The sequence below is a fragment of the Pseudophryne corroboree genome, chromosome 1 (assembly GCF_028390025.1).
Source record: "Pseudophryne corroboree isolate aPseCor3 chromosome 1, aPseCor3.hap2, whole genome shotgun sequence".
NCBI lineage: Eukaryota > Metazoa > Chordata > Amphibia > Anura > Myobatrachidae > Pseudophryne > Pseudophryne corroboree.
In genome coordinates, this window is record NC_086444.1 from 409,855,262 (window position 1) to 409,871,118 (window position 15,857).

The 15,857-nt window shown below is 48.8% G+C and overlaps 2 protein-coding genes and 1 long non-coding RNA gene across 5 annotated transcripts in view; 1 reads left to right on the top strand and 2 right to left on the bottom strand.

The window, feature by feature from the left end:
* FICD (FIC domain protein adenylyltransferase) overlaps nucleotides 1-15,857 on the bottom strand; it is a 1,034,845-nt gene that overhangs the window by 539,545 nt on the left and 479,443 nt on the right. The window lies entirely within an intron of this gene.
* The window catches only part of LOC134888292 (serine dehydratase-like), a 185,753-nt gene that overhangs the window by 85,745 nt on the left and 84,151 nt on the right, over nucleotides 1-15,857 (top strand). For all 3 annotated transcript variants that reach the window (XM_063913287.1, XM_063913286.1, XM_063913285.1), the window contains 3 exons: nucleotides 1,529-1,568; nucleotides 1,751-1,890; nucleotides 14,580-14,668. In XM_063913287.1, the coding sequence (XP_063769357.1) occupies nucleotides 1,529-1,568; nucleotides 1,751-1,890; nucleotides 14,580-14,668 (269 nt within the window). The remainder of the gene's footprint in view (nucleotides 1-1,528; nucleotides 1,569-1,750; nucleotides 1,891-14,579; nucleotides 14,669-15,857) is intronic.
* LOC134888328 (uncharacterized) overlaps nucleotides 1-15,857 on the bottom strand; it is a 42,958-nt gene that overhangs the window by 12,248 nt on the left and 14,853 nt on the right. The gene's annotated exons all lie outside the window — the stretch shown is intronic.

Below are 15,857 nucleotides of genomic sequence, written 5' to 3' on the forward strand. Positions count from 1 at the left end.
GCACACAGGAGGCATGTGCATCACTGCACTGGGAGCGAGCTGCACAGACAGAAGGCATACACGTCACTGCACTGGGAGCCCGAACACAGGACGCATACATGTCACTGCACTGGGAGTCCGCTGCACACACAGGAGGCATACACGTCACTGCACTGGGAGCCCGCACACAGGAGGCATACATGTCAGTGCACTGGAAGCCCACTGCGCACACAGGAGGCATGTGCATCACTGCACTGGGAGCGAGCTGCACAGACAGAAGGCATACACGTCACTGCACTGGGAGCCCGAACACAGGACGCATACATGTCACTGCACTGGGAGCCCACTGCAAACACAGGAGGCATACCTGTCACTGCACTGGGAGCCCACTGCGCACACAGAAGGCATACATGTCACTGCACTGGGACCCCGCACACAGGAAGTATACATGTCACTGCACTGGGAGCCCACTGCACAGGAGCAGACTTACCTACATTTTGGCTGCTCTCTGCGGGAGAGAGCAGCCAGGTCAGCTCAGAGGGCGGGCAGGGGAGGCTGTGACGTCGTGGAGGGGGTGGGCCGGAGGCGGGACGGGGCGGAGAAAGGGCTGAGTGGGGGCGGAGAAAGGGTGGGGTCATGACGATGCCTCTTTTAAGCCACGCCCCCGCTCTGTAATGCCACTATCACCGGCATTACACTGCAGGGGGCGTGGCTATGATGACGCGATTCAGCAAGAATCGCGTCATCAACTGCCCGGACCGCCCACTTTACACACTAAGTGGGCGGACGGGCAGGGGGGTCCCCACGAATCGGGAGACTTGCCTGCTCTTCCGGGGGGCCGGGAGGGTCACCCGATTTTCGGGAGCCTCCCGGCCATTCCGGGAGAGTAGGCAAGTATGCACAGGAGGCATACCTGTGACTGCACTGGGAGCCCACTGCACACAGGAGGCATACATGTCACTGCACTGGGAGCCCGCTGCACACACAGAAGGCATACACGTCACTGCACTGGGAGCCCGCACACAGGAGGCATACATGTCAGTGCACTGGGAGCCCACTGCACACACAGGAGGCATACATGTCACTGCACTGGAAGCCCACTGCGCACACAGGAGGCATGTGCATCACTGCACTGGGAGCGAGCTGCACAGACAGAAGGCATACACGTCACTGCACTGGGAGCCCGAACACAGGACGCATACATGTCACTGCACTGGGAGTCCGCTGCACACACAGAAGGCATACACGTCACTGCACTGGGAGCCCGCACACAGGAGGCATACATGTCAGTGCACTGGAAGCCCACTGCGCACACAGGAGGCATGCGCATCACTGCACTGGGAGCGAGCTGCACAGACAGAAGGCATACACGTCACTGCACTGGGAGCCCGAACACAGGACGCATACATGTCACTGCACTGGGAGTCTGCTGCACACACAGGAGGCATACACGTCACTGCACTGGGAGGTCGCACACAGGAGGCATACATGTCACTGCACTGGGAGCAGATAATGTTGTTTTATTTAAATTTTTATTTTTTTCCTGCAGCTGGCAAAGAAGGGATGTAAGAAATTTGTCTGCTCCTCAGGTACCAAATCCTATATTTATGCTAACTGTATAATCCTATTGATCTGTTCTGCAATGTTCCCATCTTGTCTTTCTACTGTAGGTGATTATTTTATATTTGTCATGTACACCTTTTTTAAACAACAAATTTCTCAATATATCTCATTGTTAAATGAAGTCTGATTTCTGTGCCATCTCTCACAGGTGGGAATGCCGGGCTGGCAGCATCATATGCCTGTAGTAAACTGGGGCTTCCTTCTACAATTGTTGTTCCCGAATGCACTTCTGAAAAAATCATACACAAACTGCGGGAGCTTGGAGCAGAAGTGGTGGTGACAGGAAAGGTAATACACAGAATGGGAATAGGGGATATTCATTCTGCAGTTGTATGTATCCATTTAAGGGTGTATTACTAGAAAGAGCATCTCCACAATCACCAAATGATCTACAGTACTTCAATAATGAATTAGACACTGGAGAGCATTTTTATTAACCAGTATCTGCTTGATTCTGTAAACAATATAAATATATATGTACAGATTAGGTCATACTTTTCTACTTTTTGAAAGCTCCCTCCAGGAGGGAGCAGCCGAGTCACACAGGAGGGGGCGTGGATGAGGTGGTACGGGGCGTGGCGGAGGCAGTACGTGGGCGTGATGACATGATTGCGTCATCGTAGCCCCACCCACCTCTTTACAATGCCCACATTACCGGTATTGTGAAGCGGAGGCGGGGCTACGATGACACGTTCTAACGCGAATCGCGTCACCGCTACTGTCCCCTTCTCCTGTGACTAAATGCCTGCGGTCAGCGGATGGCGGTGAGCGGGGGTGCGGCTGGGGGGAGCGGAATGCGGGAGGCTTGCCCACTTCCCCGGGGGGCTGGGAGTGCCACACGATTTTCAGGAGCCTCCTGGCCTTTCCAGGAGAGTAGTATGGATTAGTATGGATATATGTAGGGCCTGATTCAGAGTTGCATGCACATCTACAGCGCATGCGTCGGAACCTTTGTATACAACTTTGAGCATACAACTTTGAGCAACTACAGGTGATTAACAATCGTATGCATCTCACCCTCAACTCCACAAACATCTTATCAGTGGCAACTGGGCATCCGCAGATCTCCTGCTCCAGGGATAGGGCTGGTGCAGATCTGCACTGATGGTGGTAATAGCTGCCTTCACAAGTGGATGGATAGGAGGGATGTATTCTCATTTATTCACAAGTGGGCAATGTGACTGGTACAACTCTAAATTAGTTCCATGTGTAGTATTAGTGACATAGGCGTGCGCACGGGGGGTGCCTGGTGCGCACAGGCACCCCCTAATGTCCGGCACCCCCCGCACAAACGCGCACGCCTGTTGCTGCTGACGCCGATTCCTGTCTCAGTCTGACGCTGAATTTGAAGGGAGGAGAGCGCTGTGCGCATCTCTCTGGCCCCTCACTGTGTGTTCCCGTCTCCGGCAGTCATTTACAATGTCTCTCGGCTGTCAGCCAATCAGAGCTCGCGGACCGGCTCTTGATTGGCTGCCGGCCCGTGAGCTTTGATTGGCTCACAAGCCGGCACCATATTTCAAATGGCCGCCGGAGACAGCCAGGGACTTAGTGAAGTGAGGCACTGGAGAGACGCGCGCTGCACTCTCCTCCCCTCAGCGGCAGAGACGGAAATCAGCGACACTGGCAACAGAAGAGGGTGAGCACAAATGGGGGCATATGTATCTGGCACCACTGGGTGCATTTATGTATCTGGCACCACTGGGGGTATATGTATCTGGCACCACTGGGGGCATTTATGTATCTGCCACCACTGGGGGCATATGTATCTGGCACCACTGGGGGCATTTATGTATCTGGCACCACTGGGGGCATTTATGTATCTGACACTGCTGGGGCATATGTATCTGGCACTGCGGGGGGCATATGTATCTGGCACCGCTGGGGGCATTTATGCATCTGGCACCACTGGGGGCATACGTATCTGGCTCCGCTGGGGGCATTTGTGTATCTAGCACCACTGGGTGCATTTATGTATCTGGCACCACTGGGGGCATTTATGTATCTGCCACCACTGGGGGCATATGTATCTGGCACCACTGGGGGCATTTATGTATCTGGCACCACTGGGGGCATTTATGTATCTGGCACTGCTGGGGGCATATGTATCTGGCACTGCTGGGGGCAAGTGTGTATCTGGCACCGCTGGAGGCAAGTGTGTATCTGGCACAGCTGGGGGCAATTGTGTATCTGGCACCGCTGGGGGCAATTGTGTATCTGGCACTGCTGGGGGCAATTGTGTATCTGGCACCGCTGAGGGTATTGAGTAAGGTGCACCGTTGGGGGCATATGTTTATATTCCTTTGAGTGCCAATAGGCGGTACTAGACAAGCCCAATAGGCTGTACTATACACGACCAGTAGGTGGTGCAAAACACACCCCTCCGACGGTGCACCCCCTTATAAAATGTTCTGTGCACGCCTATGATTAGTGACCACTGTTTGAAGGAAGGTTTAAAACTGTTTCACTGCCCATTCTGAATATGACTGTGATCATCAGTCTGCCTAGGGGCCATCGGCCAGACAATGCAGATTAATCTATCGGACATTACACTGTCATACATTAAGAGGTCAATCCAATTAGGTGCAAGTTGTCTTGTTATTCGCACTGCGAATTGCATTTGCAATCCAATACCAAACTCGCATTGCTTTTTCAGAGGAAATACACATTTTTTTGTGCACACCCCCTGAGGGTGTGAAAAGGTAGGAAAAATCTTTATTTCTCATTCTCCTACTCTACTAATTCTTCTCTTGATCCTATACCCTCACAAATAAGTACAGTTCTGACTCCTGTGCTCATCCCAACCTTAACTAACATCTGTAATCTCTCTCTCTCTCTCTCTCTCTACTGGTATCTTTCCTTCTCTGTACAAGCATGCAGTGATTAACTCCCATTCTGAAAAAAACAATTCTGACCTAAACTCTCTCTCAAACTACCATCCCATCTCTCAGCTCCCATGCCTTTCCATTCCAAGCAACCTAAATGACTTGCCTACACTCACCTCACACACTTCCTGAACTCACACAACTTACTAGACCCACATCAGTCAGGCTTTCGTTCCCAACACTCCATAGAGACAGCACTGACTAAAGTAGTATATGATTTGGTCACTGCTAAGTCTAAAGGCCATTACTTCTTATTCTTCTAGATCTCTCTGCTGCTTTTGACACTGTTAGCCACTCTCTTCTCATACAACACTACACTCCCTAGGTCTGCAGGACACAGCCCTTTCTTGGTTCCTATCCTACCAATCTAATGGCTCTTTTAGTGTCCACTTCTCTGATTTACCTCCTCTTCGCTTCCTCTATCAGCTGGAGCACCGCAGGGCTCGGTCTTAGGTCCTCTGCTTTTCTTAATCTATACCACATCTCTGCAAACTAATCAACTCTTTCGGATTTCAGTACCATCTGTATGCGGATGATACTCAAATCTACCTATCCTCCCCTGATTTGTAACCATCTGCAGTGGTCCATGTCTCTGAATGTTTTTCTCCTGTTTCATCTTGGATAAAACTCTATCCATACTTTCATTATCTCCCGCACTGATTATTGCAATAGTTTACTGGTCTTATCAAAAGAGACTCTCGCCGTTACAATCCATTCTGAATGCAGCTGTGAGGCAAATCTGCCTAACTAGATGATCATCATCTGCGGATCCGCTCTGTCAGTCCCTCCATTGGTTACCTGTATTCTACTGTATTCAATTTAAATTACTTTTACTCACACAGAAGGCCATTAACCAAACTATACCAATGAACATCTCTTCGCTTATATCAAAATATCTCCCAACCCGACCTCTCTGCTCTTCACAAGAACTGCGTCTCTCATCCACACTCATTACTCGCTCCCATGCACGATTGCAGGACTTTCTTCGGGCTGCACCCACTCAGTGGAATGCCCTACCACGCACAATAGACTCTCCTCTAGTCTGCAAACCTTGAAACGTTCCCTGAAAACTCACCTCTTCAGGCAAGCTTATAAAATTCCGGAACCACCCACATAACCTTCATTAATATTTATATTTAATTAGGTATCCGTTTGGATGGTCGACCATGTTAAGGTTGACCACTATTGGTTGACATTGACATGGTCGACATGGACAAATTGTCGACACATGAAAATGGTAGACACAGTACACGTCGACACATGAAAAGGTTGACATGGCTTTTTTGGGGGGAAAAATAGATGTTTAACTTTTTCATACTTTACCATCCACGTGGACTACGATTGGGAACGGTAACCTGTACCAAGTGCAACGGTAGCAGAGCGAGGCACATTGCCCGCAGCATGGCGAGCGAAGTGAGACATACAAGGGGACGCGGTACAGTAATTGGGTTTCCTGTTCATGTTACAAAAAAATGACACAAAACACAGTTATTAAATTCATGTCGACCTTTTCATGTGTCGACCTGTCCCGTGTCGACCATTTTCATGTAGCGACTATTAGTCCATGTCGACCATGTCTATGTCGACCAATATGGTCTACCATTCATACCAGCACCATTTAAATAATTACGTCCCCTCTGTGCAGGCCACATATCCTTACATATAATGTAGGAGCCAATTTATCACCATCCGCATCTGAGGATTCGGCTGTGAGGTGATAAAATCCACCCAATTCGCAATGCGATTCTTGATTACATTGCACATATGTATCAATAATTGCATGCAGGGACAGAGCCTGCACGAAAGTCCCTGCGGTGACACTCCGCAGCACTATCGGGGTATTTTTCATGAACTACCGAGTGTGTGCCGCGCAGTGCGCATGCACCACTGCCCAACATCACCGCCGCTGCCACCACTTCCAGCACCCCCTGCCTGACGCAGGAAACCACCCAACCCCCACCCATACGTCCAGACCCAGCAGACCGCTGCAATCATGCTCACCAGTGGGATTGGTGCTCTGATGCATGTTGCCAGACCCTGGGTAGGTGAGTATTTTTTGTTTTGTTTACTTTTTCTTTTTTTCCCCACAGTGATCAGCTTGTGTGTGCATCGAACACTTATAGCTGATCACACTGCCAGCTCCCCTCTAGGGGCAGAGAAAGCTGTGCAGAAGTGCTGAATCCGCAGTGTGCACTGTGAATATGCCAGTTAAAGCTGGTGTAACTATCACAGGGCTCACTGCTGTGTTTTTTTACAACATTTTTTTAGTAAATTCGGACATATCGCATTTCCTATTATAAGTATGGGAAATGCGATGTGGTTACTAAAAAAGAAAAAGAAAAAGAAAAGACAATTAAAGGGTCTGGAGTAGCTTTTCATGAAAACTGCTCCAAAAGCCCTTTAATACATTCAGGTGAAACTAAAATAATGTGAATAGGTGTGAAAACACCTTTTTTTACATTATTGAAGGAAAAAAAAAGTTAATAAATATGTCCCATAGTATTTTATTTCTATTCAAATTGACCTCCTCCTGACCCCAAGCCATATCGGTATCCACTTGGATGGTTGACCATGTTAAGTTCGACAATCATTAGGTCGACCACTATTGGTCAACATGAAAATGGTCGACACATGGCAGGTCGGTACATGAAAAGGTCGCAGAAAAAATGACACCAAAAACAGTTAATAAATCAATGTCGACCTTTTCACGTGTCGGCATGTCCCGTGTCGACCATTTCCATGTGTTGACTAGAAGTCAATGTCGACCATGTATATGTCGATCAATGGTGGTCGACCTAATGAATGTCGACATTAACATGGTCGACCATTCATACCAGAACCGCCATATCTGGGTGACCATATCATACAGCCCACCAAGAAACTGCAATCTGGCTGGACGTGCGGTGAGGTAAATGGCTCAGGTGGCACTAGCTACTACCAGAGCCATATTTACACACATTATATGAGCCAAAGAGGAAGCACCTATCCTTGTGTGTCAATGACTATTTCCCTATAGATTGTGAGCTTATGAGCAGGGCCTTCCTGCCTCAATGTTTATCTGTTATTACCCAGTTTTGTCACATTACTGTTATTTCTAATTGTAAAGCACAATGGAATATGCTGCACTATATAAGAAACTGCAATAAATAACTAAATAAATAATAAAAAATGTCGAGACCTGCTTCAGAACGCCTTATGACCCCCCTAATGACTAATTAGGCATTTTGAAGTTTACAATTGGCTTAACTGGGCCAATAATTACATGTCATTTTTGGGGTTGAAAAAAGTAAATGCCCTCAAATTTCCCTAAAATCTACTTTTTTCTTAGATTATGTAATCCAAATTTCATTAAAGTATTTATTACAACTAAAGTTTAATCACCTTAAATTACCCCAAAAGCACCTCTTTTTCTACTTAGTTTTTTTGCATTTTCCATTCAATTCCTTTGTAATTAAACTAAATTCGTAAGCAAAATCAGCCATTTGACACAGAATTCTCGGGTGCGCGCATTTGTACGAAGTCTGTGAGTTTCATAAAACAAACTTGCATTCACAGACCCGCACCTATTTGGATTCCCCCTTAAGACCTCCCAACTGTCCCGATTCCAGTGGGCAGTCCCGCTATTTCAGACACTGTCCTGCTGTCCCACCTGCGGGCCAAAGTGTCCCGCGGGCGTGGGTGGCAAGTTGGGTGAGCCTGTGATTACCGCTGCTCTGCTTTGCAAAGCAGCCGGTGATCAATGAATAGATGCCGTGTGCATGCGCACGTCATCTAAAAATGTGGCAAGGTGAGGCGGGGGCTACCCAGCTGCTCGGGGAGCGCTGGGCATGAACCTAACATGACGAAAACGCAGGTCGTGCAACGAGGCTCCACCACCTTTTCAGCCGCGGGCGCACCTCTGGCACACCAGGTCCCGTATCTTCATCTTAAAAAGTTGGGAGGTATACTGTACTTTAGAATACAACATTTGTTGAGATCCAAAAGGAAGGCTCTGGGTTTCAGTAAGCTCTGGGGAATAGTATGGAAGCTGATTCTGGGTACATATTGAGTGATATACTGGCCGTTCAATCAAACGTCCGATATATTGCGAGCGGGTCGACGGCTGGGTACATACGATATGTCTGTGAAGAATGTGTTCACAGACATGTAGCATCATATCAGCAGCACAGCCATATCTGCAGCTATATTGGCGCATCTGGCTGTGTGTACAGGCAGTCTGTCGACCGCCATATACTGGCTGCAGATACACTTGCTGCAGGGACCACTGACAAAGCTGGTTGAGCAAATTCAAATGTCCGCCCAGCTGTGACGCCAGGACAACATATTGAGTGCCGGATTGGTACGTATACTTACCTGAATCAGCTGCTCTGTCGGAGCGACCTCGGATGCGCTGACATGTTATCCTAGGGTGTAACTGTACCCATCTTGAGAGTATCAGCAAATATGCTTGGACCAATCAAATACCAAGTCTGGCTGTTTAGAGACTGCTAAAACAGGATACCTGAGTAGAGAGACAAGAATCCAAGGTATACTATGGGGATCAGTATGGTATCCCGCCGCATGGGATGCCGAAGGTCAGTATACCGACATCGGCATCCTGAGCAGTGGAATGCCGGCAGGGTGGTGAGCGCAACAAAGCACCTTGCGGGCTTGATGCACTCGCCATGCTGCGGGCTCGGTGGCAAGCTACGCTTCCCACAGGTTCTATTCTCCCTGTATGGGTGTCACCCATAGAGGGGGAATCACCTACCGTGCCCGTATACCGGCAGCGGTATGGTGCTCCAGTCGGGATCCCGGCGTCGGTATTCTGACAGCCAGGATCCTGATAAGCAGTATGCTGACCGCACACCATACTGTGCAGATCCAGCGACAAAGGGAAAATCCCTAAGTGCTAGTGAATGACTGCACTGATGACTGTACTGCTACCTAAAACTAAATAATCTGATAGAAGAGTAAACAAAGGAGTGTAATTTCAATGTACAGTTTGATGGGCTGGGCACACATTCTTTCAACACCTATGTTTACACTGCACTACTACACCTGTGTCACCTCAAGTATCAGAACGGGGGGGGGGGGGGGGGGGGGGATTTTTCACATCGTGGAGAGAGATGAAGTGGAGATTGATAAAGTACCAACCAATTAGCTTCTAAATGTCATTTTTTTTTAAGCACAGCCTGTAAAATGGGGTGTGGTATGGAAGGTCGACCGCACTTAGATTGACAGTGTCTAGGTAGACCAGTATTGGTCTACAGTAACTAGGTCGACAGGGATTCTAGGTCGACATGTTCTAGGACAACAGGTCAAAAGGTCGACATGACTTTTTTTTTTTTTTTTAAATGGTGTCGTTTTCTCCGTACAGTGACTGGGAACCCCAATTAGTGCACCGTGTCCCCTGGCACGGTGCTCCGCTACCGCTGCGCTCAGCACAGGTTACTATTGCCAGTCGTAGTCCATATGGATCGTTAAGTATGAAAAAGTTGAAAAAATAAATAAACAATTGTGAAAAACGCATGTCGACCTAGAGACCCTGTCGACCTAGTTACTGTCGACCAATAGTAGTCGACCTAGACATTGTCGACCTAAGTGTGGTCGACCTAGAGACCGGATACCTGTAAAATGACTATTAGAAGCTGATTGGTTGGTACTTTATCTCTCTCCAAGATAAGATAAATCTCCCCCCTGGTTATTAAATTTATATATGCAAAGGCTATTCTATGCGCACTATGGGTTTTATTCAGATTTTTTAGCAAACCAAAATAGCACACTAATGGTCAAAACTGCAAATGGGGCAGATGTAACATGTGCAGAGAGATTAGATTTGGGAGGGGTGTGTTGAAACTGAATTCTAAATTGCAGTGTAAAAAGTAAAGGGGGGTACACACGGAGAGATCCGTTCTTAAAATTTAAGCAATCTGACTAGATTACTTAGATTTTAAGCAGGGATCTCTTGTGTGTATGCCCCCCAGCGATAGCAATGCGCGGCCCCGCGCAGCGCTATCGCCGGTGCTAGATTGGCCGGCATGCAGGCACAATCTAGCACATTGCTCATTTCACCCGCTGGATGAAATGAGCCCCCCCTCCTATGGACCTAATTCATGTTTGTACGCAAGGCAAATGTTAAAGCAATGGAGCAATTATCGTCAGACTGCGAATGTGCTGCGAACACAATGTGCAAGCACCAAGTTGCCGCTATGATCATGCTCGCAATGTGTTCCTGGTAAAGTGATTTGGTGAAGTGTTTGGTGGTGTTAACATGGATTTATTATAGGGAGTGGTTGGAAAAACGCAGGCGTGTCATGGCTGTTTTCGGGGGCGTGTATCTGCCGCCACCTGCGAGTTTGTATGTACAAATACATGGCTCCTGTGACGCTACTCCGGGCCGTCTTTTCGTATGTGCTCAATGGGCAGTTGCCCAAGGGCCTCAAGAGTATAAGACTGATAGCTGAGGTCCCCTTGGTCCAGGGTTAACAGATTTTTGAAAATTGGACCTGGGGACCTGGAGATATCTGACTTCAAAGCAGGGGTCCCCGTCCGAACCTGATAATTGCTCTTCGCAGCCGAATATCCCAGGTTCTGTCTGAATTAGAGTGTTTCTGAGAGTATATTCCAAAAGCTGGAACTCTCCCCTTTCTGTGGACACTGGCAGCTTGTCTCTACTATGCACAGAACCAGAGATATCAGCCTTGCAGCAGCTGGTCCCTGCTCTAGCTCCACACACCTGATATGCAGTTTTATATTTTTGTTGGTGGATTGCTTTCTCCTGAACTCTGATCCTCAAGTCCCCAGTACCACCGGAAAGGTGTGACTCTACTTTTATATCCCATTGAAAGCTAAGAAATCTATTTCCAGGAACTGGAGATATCTGTAGTCAAGCAAGCTGCCCTCCCGCTGGAAAATGATGAATATTCAGCCCACTCCACTATCCACCCCTCCCCTGCGTATTAAAGGGATGTAGTTATGTGACTGGCAGTTAGGAGACCTCCGGTCACAATGCAGACCCCGACATCCCACAGGTTTGTAATCCCGACAGTCGGCATGCCGACTAGCATCAACTATTCCCACTCGCTGGTGTCCATGACACCCATAAAGTGGGAATAGAACCTGTGGCCGAGATCCCGGCGTCAGGATGCTTACCGCCGGGATCCCGGCTGCCGGTACAGCATACCCAACCCATATTAAACACCCCTACCACCCTGGAAGTCATGTACCGGGGCCCACTTCATTCAGCCCAATGCCCCCTTCTACAGTTTAGTGTTCTCACTCCAGCGCCATCTCCCACCATCTGCATACCCTCCAACATTTTACACATAAAAACCGGGTCAAATTAGGAAAGGGGCGTGGCTATGGGGAAAGGGGCGTGGCTATACGTTCAATGGAAATTTGGAGTGTCGAAAATCGGTACAAAGCCCTTTTTGGCAGGTACAGACCATATAAGAAAAGGTACAGTTGGGGGGTATGCATCTGTGCAGTAAAAGGGTGATTAGCAGAAATTAATGCTCCATGTCCTACATGCTGAGCGGAAGATAGAACACCCCCTACCACCCACGGGACATCAAAGCTGCCACTGATAGCACCCCACACCCCTACCGCTGGAGTATGGGCAGGGGCCCAGTGCATTGCTTTGTACAGGAGCCTACACTGCTGTTAAGACGGACCTGCCGCTACTACTGTGCCCAGTCGAGGTAGCCGCAGGCCTACCCTTAGTGCCAATGTTCCTCATTGCGTGTAGGCTGCAAATGTGTACGTAATTGCGAATGAGTCTGCAATGGCTCTGGTCTATGTCTCTTTTTGTTTCTGGGCGGCAGCTTCACTGGCTAACATTGGCATCTCCGTAGCCTAGAAAATTATAATTGCATTTGCGTACAAACATGTATTAGGCCCTATAACTTCACAGAGCCTGAGAAAGTACTGACCTAACTCATTCTATAGCCGTGCACTTCTTTTAAAATAGTCCTAAATCTAACTCATGAGATTATTAAAAAAAAACATATATACATTATATTCAATTCATAATTGAGAGGTAGCCCATCCCTCCAGATTGGTAATACATTCCTTATAACTGAGAGAAAACCTGACAGGACTGGGCTAATTCAGACTGGATCGCTGCAGCGATTGCAGTCTGAGGGCCTAATTCAGACCTGATCGTAGCTGCTACGATCAGGCACACTGACATGCGGGGGGACGCCCAGCACACGGCTAGTCCGTCCCGCATGTCTGGCCCGACCCCCCTCACAGAAGTACAAAAGCATCGCACAGCGGCGATGCTTTTGTACTTCAGGAGTAGCTCCCGGCCAGTGCAGCTCCTGCGCTGGCCGGGAGCTACTCATCGCTGCCCAGGTCGCAGCAGCTGCTTGTGACGTCACGCAGCCGCGGGCCGCCCTCCACACGGTGCAAGCACGCCTGTGTGGGCCGGACTACGCCCCCTAAACGGTGGGCTAATGCTGCCATCCTGTCCCCTCCCACCCAGCGACCGCCTCTGCCTGTCAATCAGGCAGAGGCGATTGCTAACCTACGACAGCCGTCGGTATGCGCACTTCAGACTTGATCGGTTGCTGTGCGATTTCACACAGCACCGATCAGGGTTTGAATGAGGGCCTGAATCCTTTTGTGGAGTCTGCACGCACTGCGGCCGCACTGCGACTGCGCGTTTGCACCCTGGGAGACCAGTGAGATGCTAAAAGCATCTCAGGGCTGTGATCGCCTCTGCCTGATTGACAGGCAGAGGCGGTCACGGGGCAGGAAGGGGCGTGCCAGCGGTGTTAGAATGCCGTTGGCATGGCGTGGTCTGGACAATGCAGGCATGTCCGGATCGCTGCGGGGGGCAGCCCGCAGTGGCTGTGTGGCGTCACACGCAGCTGCAGTGAGTAGCAGCCTGCCAGGGCGCAGGAGCTGCGCTGGCAGGGAACTACTCACCAGGTGCAAAAGCACCGCTGCCATGCAATGCTTTTGCACCTGTGCGGGGGGGGGGTTAGTGCCTGTCATGCAGGGTGGACTAGCCCTGTGCTGGGCATCCCCCTGCATGTCAGAGTAAATGATTGTAGATGTGCTAAATTTAGCACATCTTCAACCAGATCTGAATTACCCCCTTATTCTTTTGCATCATTATTTGTGGTCTCTTGCTGCCTCTTGATCTGTCTTACATCAGATGTATCTCTGGGCCCGATTCAGACCTGATCGCTGTGCTGCAAATTTGCAGAGGTCTGCGATCAGATAGTCGCCGCCCAGGGAGAGTGAAAACCTGCCCCGAGCAAGTGTGTGAATGCAAGTGTACGCCGTGCCAAAACTTTGCCAGGCAGCGGACATCTGCAAATCCGTTCGCAACTCATTTACCATCTAATGATTTTTCCATACTGTGCAGTCTGTGTGTAGCTGTAGCCCAGGACTCACTCCTACAGTGGGATAGAAACAGGCTGATTGGGGATAGAGCTGACGTCACACACCCTCCCAGAAAATGCTTGGGCACGTCTGCGTTTTTCCTGACACTCCCAGAAAACATCCAGTTACCACCCCAAACGTCCGCTTCCTGTCAATCACCATACGATCTAAATTTTCGCACCATCCTGTTGCTGTTTGGCGTCGTGGCTGCGCATTGTGGTGCATATGCACGTGCAGTCATTCCATAATCGGACGCTGTGCAATTTTGCACAACAGTGATCAGGTCTGAATCAGGCCCTATGGGGGACATTTACTAAGCAGTGATAAAAGTGGAGAAGTCAGCCAGTGGGGAAGTAGCCCATGGCCACCAATCAGCTGCTCTGTATACTTTTATAGTATGCAAACTATAAATGTTACATCAATGCTGATTGGTTGCCATGGGCAACTTCTTCACTGGCTCACTTCTCCACTTTTATCACTGCTTAGTAAATGTCCCCCTATATCACCAGTAACACAAGAGGTAGTTTACAAGCATCACCAAGTGTGCCTTAGACAATCTGTACATTAGAATCATCAATGGGATGTCCTGAGATGCGAGCCCTCCACTCACTGCCACCACAGAGAGGGGAGCAGTGGCAGCACAGGTAAGTAGTATGGGGGCTAAAAAATATGGCAGATTAAATGTATTGTGTAATGTCATAATAACTGAATCTAATACAGGTCTGGGATGATGCTGATGCCTGTGCCCACCGCATGGCCGAAGCTCCAGGAACATTATACATCTCTCCATTTAACCACCCTCTGCTTTGGTGAGTATATAGGACAAAACCCACCAGCAATCTGGGGCCTGAAGTACTGCATTTATAATGCTCACCTTTTTCAGAATTTTGTCTTTGATGATGTTGTAGAACGCATAGTCGCTGCCCACAGGGGAGTGTATTTTAGCTTTGCAAGTGTACGATCGCATGTGCAGCCGAGCTCTGCAAAAACATTTTGTGCCGTTTCTGAGTAGCTCAGAACTTACTCAGCCGCTGCGATCACTTCAGCCTGTCCGGTCCCGGAATTGACGTCAGACACCCGCCCTGCAAACGCTTGGACACGCCTGCGTTTTTCCAGACACTCCCAGAAAATGGTCAGTTGATACCCATAAATGCCTTCTTCCTGTCAATCTCCTTGCGATCGGCTGTGCGAATGGATTCTTCGTTAAATCCATCGTCCAGCAACGATCCGCTTTATACCAGTACGACGCGCCTGCGCATTGCGGTGCATGCGCAGTAGTGACCTGATAGCTGCGCTGCGAAAAATGGCAGTGTGCGATCAGGTCGGAATTACCCCCATTGTAATAAACATGTAATGGTTGATCCTGAGCTTACCATTCCTTGTCCAACATGTCTTCAGTGTTGATGACTAAACAATATTCTTACAGTACTTAAACAAAATCGATATCTTGCAAATCACAAAAGTGATTTCTGATATCAGTGTGCACAATACCACTCGTGACATCCCTCAATAGATCCTAGTTGAAGCACATAAGGCTACACTATGCAGAGTTTTGAGTAACCTACAGTAGCTGCAGCCTAACAGAAGGCAGGGAATGCCCATATACAAGATCTGGAAGACCAAATCTACTACTTAAAAGCTACATGCCACACTATATCCACCAGGGCATAGGAGTGTACAGGTCGGATATACTAATATCCATTTTAATAAGACTCCATAGTACCAGGTGGTGAAGTCCAACATACGGGAGCCGGCGCTTGACCTGTAGCCTCTCCCCCGACCCAGGGCGCCATCTACTGCTGGTGTTCCCGCCCTGGAGCTGCCTCACACTCTCGCTCACTCCCTGACTGAGATGCTGGGCGCCATTTTCTAAAATAGATGCAACTGGTCTCCGGGACTGCAGGGCAAGGTCTCCCTTGTAAACTCACCTGTACATCAGCGCCATGGATTTACAAACACTTAAGTATTTCTACATGTCGATATTAAGACAGTTATAGT